This window comes from Ostrinia furnacalis, unplaced genomic scaffold, assembly GCF_004193835.3.
Source record: "Ostrinia furnacalis isolate ACB-3 unplaced genomic scaffold, ASM419383v2 OfSCF0831, whole genome shotgun sequence".
NCBI classification, from domain to species: domain Eukaryota; kingdom Metazoa; phylum Arthropoda; class Insecta; order Lepidoptera; family Crambidae; genus Ostrinia; species Ostrinia furnacalis.
In genome coordinates this window covers 81,961-91,206 of record NW_021131070.1, presented here as the reverse complement: position 1 = coordinate 91,206, position 9,246 = coordinate 81,961, and the positions used below count along the sequence as shown (strand labels likewise).

General features: G+C 32.5%; 2 protein-coding genes across 3 annotated transcripts; one reads left to right on the top strand and one right to left on the bottom strand.

The window, feature by feature from the left end:
* The first annotated feature begins 2,199 nt into the window (after positions 1 to 2,199).
* LOC114350250 (lipoma-preferred partner homolog) lies at positions 2,200 to 4,517 on the top strand. Its single transcript, XM_028300966.1, has one exon. The coding sequence runs from the start codon at positions 2,300 to 2,302 to the stop codon at positions 3,704 to 3,706; it is 1,407 nt and encodes a 468-aa protein (XP_028156767.1). The 5' UTR covers positions 2,200 to 2,299; the 3' UTR covers positions 3,707 to 4,517.
* Positions 3,973 to 9,193, bottom strand: LOC114350247 (uncharacterized). 2 transcript variants are annotated; one of them, XM_028300962.1, is made up of 7 exons: positions 8,873 to 9,193; positions 8,594 to 8,777; positions 8,307 to 8,494; positions 8,016 to 8,219; positions 7,614 to 7,904; positions 7,346 to 7,529; positions 3,973 to 7,262 (listed from the first exon to the last, which is right to left on the bottom strand). In XM_028300962.1, the coding sequence occupies exons 1-7, from the start codon at positions 9,006 to 9,008 to the stop codon at positions 5,180 to 5,182; spliced, it is 3,270 nt and encodes a 1,089-aa protein (XP_028156763.1). In that variant the 5' UTR covers positions 9,009 to 9,193; the 3' UTR covers positions 3,973 to 5,179. The 2 variants fall into 2 exon arrangements, with proteins under 2 accessions (XP_028156763.1, XP_028156764.1); XM_028300963.1 differs by lacking the exons at positions 8,307 to 8,494; positions 8,594 to 8,777; positions 8,873 to 9,193 and having other exon boundaries at positions 4,391 to 7,262; positions 7,999 to 8,090.
* Between the last annotated feature and the right edge of the window lie 53 nt (positions 9,194 to 9,246).

Here is a 9,246-nt window from a genome sequence, read left to right as displayed (position 1 = left end):
TATATAGGTTTGGCGCGTACACATACTACACATTCAATTCAATTTGCTTTAATGTTGTTTTTTTTACTAATGGAAATGTTTTTATTACAGATACTTCATCAACATTTACAATTAAAGAGAAGAGGCTTTGGCGACAGTTACAAAATGCAAAAAAAAACAATAAGGAATATAGCGAAGTCAAGAGTGAATTTAGACAAGTTAGATTCGGAAGTGCTGACATCGTTAGTAAAGGATGTAGTGCAGAATAACAAAAAAAAGTCACAAGGAAAAAGGTGGACTTTAGCCAACAAAATATATGCTTTGACTATATTTAAAAGGTCCCCTAAAGCATACCGCTATATGCAAAAGCCTATAGAAAAAAATATACCAATGGAGCCTGGTATAAATAAAAATATAATTGATATGTTAGAGGCAAAAGCATCAAGTATGCCAAAGGAAAATAAATATTGCTCGTTAATATTTGACGAGATGGCGTTAAAGAAACGGATAATTTATAACGAAATTGCCNGCAAAAGCGTCAAGTATGCCAAAGGAAAATAAATATTGCTCGTTAATATTTGACGAGATGGCGTTAAAGAAACGGATAATTTATAACGAAATTGCTGATAAAGTAGATGGCTACGTGGATTATGGAGAGGGCGAGAACATGGGACGAGAAAAGAAAATTGCAGACCATGCGTTAGTGTTTATGATACAGGGTGCTAAACATAAATACAAACAATATATTGCGCACTATTTTGTGGAAGGCACAATATCAACAGCAAAACTGGCAAAAATTATATCGGACATCATCAAAAAATTAAAAGAAATCGGATTTATGGTTCTAACAACAGTTTGTGATCAGGGATCTACAAATATAGGAGCTCTTAACATGTTAAAAAGAAACTGTGGACAAGGCATAGATAGCAACTTTTTCTCTGTAAATAATGACAAAATTTTTATAATCTATGACATCCCTCACTTGTTCAAATCATTACGAAACAATTTCTTTAAAAGTGGAAATATGTCTTTCGATGGAAAAATTGCACAATGGAGGCATTTGGTAGTTGCAGAAGAACACAACAGAAATTTTTTAAATTTTAAAAAACTGAATAGTACCATTGTAAATCCAACATTCAAAACTAAGATGAGGGTGAAGTATGCTGCGCATGCTCTGAGTAATACCGTGGCAGCTATTTTAAAAATGATGGCATGGAAAGAAGTTTCTGATTGCAATGATACAGCATTTGTGATTGAACAGTTAGATAAACTATTTGATTGTACAAATGGTCCATCATCTTTAAATGACGTAAAGAAAGGGATCCGGGGGTACAAAATAATCTTCGCCTGGATTCCGAGTCATAGCCATATTTTCGGTAATGAAAAGGCTGATAAATTTGCCAATGAAGCTGTTGTGAATGGTGATATGATTAGCTATAAAAATTACTGTCATGACCTTTTGTCCCTCCCTAAGTCCTACTTGCGTGAATCATGGGAATTGGATTGGGCGCACACTAGTGCAACTAAAGGAAAATGGTACAAGATCATTCAACCAACCATTCCTTTAAAACCATGGTTTTTTAAAATGAAACTGGGAAAGGTCTCTACCTCTAATATTATCCGTATGAGAATTGGCCATGCCTGTATACCTACGCATCTTTTTAGACTTAAAATTGTGAATTCTGATTTGTGTGAGTGTGGTACTGGCACAGGTGACTTAAATCATCTGTTTTTCATTTGTCCGTTACATGACCGATCCTCTTTCATCGAATCCCTTATATCCTTACGAGTACCATTCCCAACTTCCATAGCCTGCCTCCTTAATATGCATTCTATTGATATTTATAATACCCTATCTATTTATATGAGTAATAATAACATAAAAATTTAATCTACTATTTTGTTTTCTCCTTAACTTTCCTGATCCTTTGCAACCTTTTTTTTTTCCGTTCTTCATTTTTATTTTCCTATACGTTTCCCTAACTTTACCTTACCTCGTCGTGGCTGACGCACAAGCCGTGCATGCCATCATAGAAAAAAAAAAAAAAAACTTTGTAAGTGAAGGATGTGAGTGTCAAATCCAAAAATGATGTCATCATCATCATTCACAACTTCAAGAAACAGTACAAAGAAAGTAATAAGGTTTTTGGAAAATTGTACAAAATTTTAGTATTAATTAAGTGAAAGGTGTGTTCATAATTATTATACCGAGTTTATGATAGTAAATATTAATCAAAAATATATTAGTGATTGACTGAAGAGATTTCAACATTCATTTTATGATATTGTGAGTCATATTAATTACATAATTATTTATGAAATGTCGCGTCTTGATAACATGGATGCCTTAGAAAAACAATTAGCAGATTTACAAATGGCTAAGGAAATAAATACGCCGGGCAAAATTAAGAAAATACCACCAGCTGTGCCACCAAAAAAGAAAGCTCAACCACAAGTGCCCTATAGTACTGCAGTCGGTAATCTACGTGAACCGTCATATTCTACAAAACTTGATCTTTCGCTGAATAATAACGCTCATACATATAGCAACACAAGTGGGGTTAATCGCCCAGCCATTAAGGAATATGCAAACGTAAGTCAATTTGCAACTCTTCCAGGCAATACTTATAAGCCTGTTGCTGGAAAACCAATTTCCTACAACACCACATATAGCAATGTTCCAACTTATCGACGAACTGATGATGATTTGCCACCGCCACCACCACCACCACCTCCTGCATTACACTTGTTACAACCAAAACATTATAATGCAAATCAAAACAACGAAGAAATATTACCACCACCATCTCCAGTTAGTTCTAATTATAGCGAACTAGTACGAGCTACCACAAATTTGAATTATAATCCAGACAGAGCGTATCCAACATACCAAAATGAATATCCTGAATATGGGGTCTCTCAAGCATCAACTTATGAGTCACTCTACGAACCAATCAATCCTCAACCACATTCCAAAAATAACATCGCAAGAAACAACTCCATTCAAAACTTTCGTACTAATTCTCCAAATCCAGTCAAACCATTACCAAAAGAACAAGAAGTGGATGCCCTAACAGATCTTTTGGTGAAATCAATCACTGATAGTCAAGACTTAGATGTTTTTGGAATTTGCATCAAGTGTAACGAAAAAGTCGTTGGAGAAGGCTCTGGCTGCACCGCAATGGGAAATATGTATCATGTGGATTGTTTTTGTTGCTATCGGTGTAACATAAAATTACAGGGCAAAACCTTTCACGCAGTTGAAGGAGAGCCATATTGTGAAAATGACTATTACGAGATTTTGGAGAAATGTTCAGTTTGTAATAAACCGATTCTAGACCGCATATTGCGAGCTACAGGGAATCCTTATCATCCTTCATGCTTTACGTGCATTGTATGCAGAAAAAGCCTCGATGGCGTACCATTTACAGTTGATGCAATGAATCAAATTCATTGCATTGAAGATTTTCATAAGAAATTTGCTCCACGCTGTTGTGTTTGCGAACTTCCAATAATGCCAGAGGAAGGCGAAGAAGAAACAGTTAGAGTTGTGGCTTTGGATCGCAGCTTTCATGTTCATTGTTATCGTTGTGAAGATTGTGGCCTTTTGCTTTCCTCTCAAGCTGTTGGACGTGGATGCTATCCACTTGATGACCACATCTTATGTAAAGAATGCAATGCTCACCGTGTACGCCTTCTAACCAATGTAATGACGACTGATCTATGAGGTTTTTTTTAATAAGATCATTATTTCGAGTTTCAAGCTTTTAAAAAATAAATATTATACTTTACATTTATAAAATGGAATATACCGCTCATTATGGAAAACCTTGGGGGAGGCCTTTGTCCAGCAGTGGACGTCATTTGGCTGAAACGAACGAATAAAATGGACTAGGGATTTTATTTAATAAGAGGCCATTTAAAATTAAGCCATAGGATACCTAATAGGTAATCTGTAGTCAAGGAAGGATAATAATCATGTATGTTACAAAGTAAAAATAGCATAATTATAATAATTAAACTTAGCTCTGTAGGTAGCTAGGTAGTACTCTCTTACGTCGACTTTAGTGTACCTACCTACATTCGCCAGCTTTTATCTACACAATGGAAAATGTTTTCGAATAATAATAATAATTGAATGTTAAAATCAAAATAAAGATTTGAGTATTGAAAAAAAAATAATTGTTCCGATTGAAAGACTGAACTTAATTTGCATTTATAATTTATTTGATTCCACAAAAAGTTATAACATTTATTTTCTAAAAAAAAACAATAATGGCAAATTTTTGCATTGTTCTGTTTTCATATTTTTAATAATCAATTTTACTTTGTTAATTGAATAATTTATTAATGATAATAAGAAAAAGTTGGTTTTATTTATTTTTATCATTTAATTATAATATTATAGTTACTTATTATAAAATATCCTTTGTTCGCTCGCGCAGCGGGCGATCAAAGTTAGTAAATTAAGTTATAAATTCGTAAAATATTGTGATAAAAATGAGATGATTTTTATAGTTGTTAAGAAGTAACAACGCATTTTCAAAATGCTAATAAATTAATTTATTGTATTTATAATTACAATGTTTTAAACTGTTTGCAGCTATCAATGTGAAATTATATTTGAAATAATAAAATATTGCTTGTATCAAAAGTTTTATTTCAATTAGCTTATGACGTCTACTATCCTACATAAAGTTATCAAGGGAATGAAGTTTAAAATACTATTGTATTCTAAAATTATGCTTTGCAATAGAGATCCTCAGTAATACAAACAATACCAGAATAAAGTAATTAAACAAAATTGCATCGTTCAACAGTAATTTCCCTAATGTAAGTTACTTAAATCCGATTCTAATTCAACTATCCAAAATACTGGCAATTTTTTCAATACAAAAGGCACATACATCACAGTATTTTTATAACTTAATATACCTATCTAGTTTATCGACTAAGTAATGGAAGCAATCATGCACTTAATTTTAGCTTGCTCTATTATAGAATCATTAAAATAAAATGAATATTTTGACTAATACTCCCCATGAGATCCGAGTTGATAATGACTTATCATCACATATCAGCCTATGCTGCTAGCTAGTAAATTGTAAAATTGAATAATGCAAAATAGGAACAAAAATTGTATAACATCTAAGTTACCTAAAAGTATTATCGACTCGAAAAATCGTGAAGTGTCTTTATTTTACAAATGTTTTGGCGATATTAAAACATTTTCCTGCTTATTTCTATTTAATACTTTACTGTCAGGTTTAGATGTTAAATAGCCGTCAACACATTTATCAGAACTTGTGCTGAAATTATTTTTAACATGAACAATGGACTCCAAATGGCTCGGTAGATTTTCCGAACAATGATATAATATTTCTTCATCCGAATTAAGACTGATTCTTGGTTCAAACCGCTCTCTTAAAATGGAAAATTTCCGTCTAGGTCGACCTTTTATCCCTTTTTTATGAATATTGTTCATTTTAGGAGTAGGTCCACTATTTTCACTATTAGAACTTGCGTCTTTTTGAATTAAAGACTGTAAAGAAGTTGAAATACGATTCGACGATAAATCTTCTGCTGAACTATGTGGTCCTGTATTTTCAGTAACAATTTGCCAAAGTAGGTCAATGTCTTTATTGGATAAATCTTGAAGATTGTGTTCTGATTTATTATTTATTTTCTTAGGTTGGGTTTTAGTAGTCATCATATTAGATTTCATACGACGTTTCATATTTCGGTTGTATAATATCCCTATTTCTGAATTATTACTGTCTTGAGATATGGATGCACTAGATAAATTTAAGTCTTTTTGGAGTTGATCATTTTTTATGCCATGAGGCAAGTTGAAAATATTTTCTTTTTCTGGTAAAGATTCCATAATGTTACTGGAATTAAACTTAGACGGTTCCTTCCACAAAGCCCTTTTCAGTGTTGACCCTATTTTTACGGATGCGTCGAACTGTGGGGAGTCCCACATGTGCTCTCTTCTATGATATAAGTTTCTGGGAGAGTTAGTCACAGTTGCTTTCCTTATCTCATCAATCGTAGCAACCAAAGAACTTTCAGAATTCAACCTCTTCTTACATGGCTGATCTTTATCACACAAGTCATCAAGTTCTTCCATGATAGGCTCCAAATGATTAGGATCTTTGCTAATATCGGTCATGCATGGTTTTGCTAAAAAGGTGTCATCATTAGAGTGACAAATTACAGCATTCACATAATCTTCTTGACTACTTCTTTCGAATTTCACAAACACATTTGAATAAGTTGGTGCTTTTTTAGGAAAAGGTGAAGCAGATAATATAGCGTTTTTTAATTCCTGAGATAAGCAACTGCTTATTTCAGAGCTACCTGAAGTGAGTGTATCTCGTCGTCTATCTCTCACTACACTTCCATCGTGTAACCAATTTTCTATATCTGAATAGCCATTCCATGACCGAAGGCCCCATGCTTCCCTCGCAATATTTACTGCGCAAATATTTTCATAGTCGTGAACTGAAAGCATTTCTGTCGGTGTATCCAAGTCTCTTTGCTTTGATGTAAATGTTTCCCCACTGAGAATGTTTTTTCCTTTACCTTTTTTCGCATACATTTCTTTTAAAATATCTAATGCTATTCTTTGAATGTTTTCTATATCTGCGTCCTGATTTCCTACTTTGATATTTTTTAGTGCGCTCAAACACAACTTCTGCACAATATTTTCATTAAATGTATTAATGTCAGAACTATTAATATCACTAAAACTTAAATCTAAGTCCATATCAATAGAGTCCGAAGAAGTTTTTTTATTAGAGCCATCTGTATCTTGACTTATTTCAGAGCTGTGGTCAGTTTTTATACTTTTCATAAAGTTTTCGTTCACCATACCGATGTTGATGTTTGTTAAATCATCTCTCAATTCATCAGATGAACAAATTCCTCGCCGCTTTTGTGAGTTGAGATTGTTACAGGTAATTTCATCAATCGAACTTTCTAAATTATCAATCGCCGTTAATTTTAACGTTAATTCAGTTGGAGAGCATATTTTCAATTTATAGTTTTTCGTATTTCTTTTATTTGTTCCGCCATCATTATCTTCGTTTTGTGTCATAACCTGAGGTGTATTCTCAACAGTGTAAAATTCAACACTTGATACATCCATGCTGTTATTGCCTATAGGCACAGAAGAAAATGTGGGCGTACCAGACCTTGCTATCCAGTGGTCTAAAAGAAAATTTTTATCAGCATTTTGCGTATCATTTCTAGATTCTTGATCAGGAATTGGAGATATATCACTGCAACAGTATTGAATAAAAATATATATAAAACGATTTAACTGGTTACTTTCAACGCACAAATTAGTGCTAAAAGTACCTACCTGTTTTTAATTTGAGTAGGTTCTTTCTGTGAACTTTTAAAACATCTCAAGTTGCTAATTCCTAAATTGCTAGGATTCGTTCTTGTTGTTTTATTATTTAACTCAAGGTCTTCATGAGGAATTTTCCACTCTATTGGACCCTTTGAGTGAAAATATCTATAGTAAAATATCATCGAACATAAACCTATAAAAGTAATATTCATTAATAAACATCCCAGCGGATTAACACAAGTACAAGTAATTTAAAAAAAAATATTCTAACACTTGCCTATGAATGTTCCTCCTATAAGAAACACCGTACATGTGATTGACCATGGCTTCTGTTGCCGTCCTATATCGGATATTATAACATACAAAAATAAACTTCCCAGGTTTTGAGTTACGATCAACGTATAAAAAGTCAGAATACGATAACGTGTTTGGCCTTCCCTTAAATTGATGTAACAAAAGCAATAAACAAATCCCATCACAACATTGTAAAGAGTTTCTTCCAGTTTATTTGAACAAAAAGTAGTTTTTTGGATAATAATCCAAAAAGTCATAGCAGACCAATGTAAACCTGCAACAATAGAAAATAATAATTGATAAAACTTAATTAACTAAATTATAATAATTTTAGAAAAGTACCAAATCAAAATAGTGTTTGTACTTACTGAGCACGGGTTCTTACCTAAGGGTATTAGAGTCCATATTCCAAAAATTACAGTAAATAATAAAATGCTTGAAATCCTCCCAAGGAGCATACTAAAGTGCCAAATTAGTTGTAATAACAGAGATTTCCAATGAAAAACATCATTAGAAAAAATAAAAATGCTGTAGATGTATGTGGCACAACCCCACACAATTGATGCAATAGACGCTGTAAGAGCAAATGCTGAAAAATAAACAAATAGGTACTTAATATTTAAAAAATACAACTAATGGTTTGACAAAACACTAGAGAACTAAAGTTAAGGTTTACCTTTAGTATAATAGTTTTCATTTAATATTACAATTGCGTAAGATTGTAGTATGACTTGAGGAACCGTTCCCGTGAAAATATACAGAAAATGCAATAAACTCAAATCATTTCTCTGTGAAAATAGTTTTTGAGTTTTTAATGATTCCAAATTTTTGCAAGCAAAAACTTTGTGTAAATATACTATGTATCTGAAATCAATGAATATCATCTGGGTTATTGTGTTTCACAATAAATACTATGCATTTTTGTAAGTTTTCATGTTCATAAATAATTATAAATGTAATTACCTCTCAAGTAAACCAACAAGACATAAATGTGTAAGCCAGTGTTTTGCGTCGGATTTCTGATCAATAGCATACCACCTTATTGAAAAAATATTTATTAATAAATTTGGTGTAATAATAAATATTAATGTTGGGATCGCCCAGTAGATATGACCATCATTACAATATTCTGCGAATACCAAAATATCTGAAAATTGAAATAGTCAATTCATATGAAAATAATTTACAAAATAGTAATCAGTAACAGCTTTTTTACAATTTCATTACACATCAGTAACGTACCTGTAGTCAAATCTGCAAGTATAGTAACAAGTGAAATAAACACACACAGAACACTTAATACACAAAAGTTTTCTTCTTGAGAAATAGTTAGTTTGTTGTCTGATTTTGGTAAACCTAATCTACAAGCTTCTGCCATTCTTTTTCATTCAATAAAACATTTTAAAAGAAAAGAAATCCTAACTCACTACTTAATGACAAATAAAAGCTTGTTTTACAAACTGGTATCAAGAAACCACTTCAAGAAGCCGAAGTCCGAGCATGTAATAATAATATCAACCAATCAGAAGGCACCGGCGCATGCGCAAGTTGCAGCAGGTAAGTTTTGATGAAAAAATGAATGAATGAAGTAACTTTTTACTTCGCCGCTCAGAGCT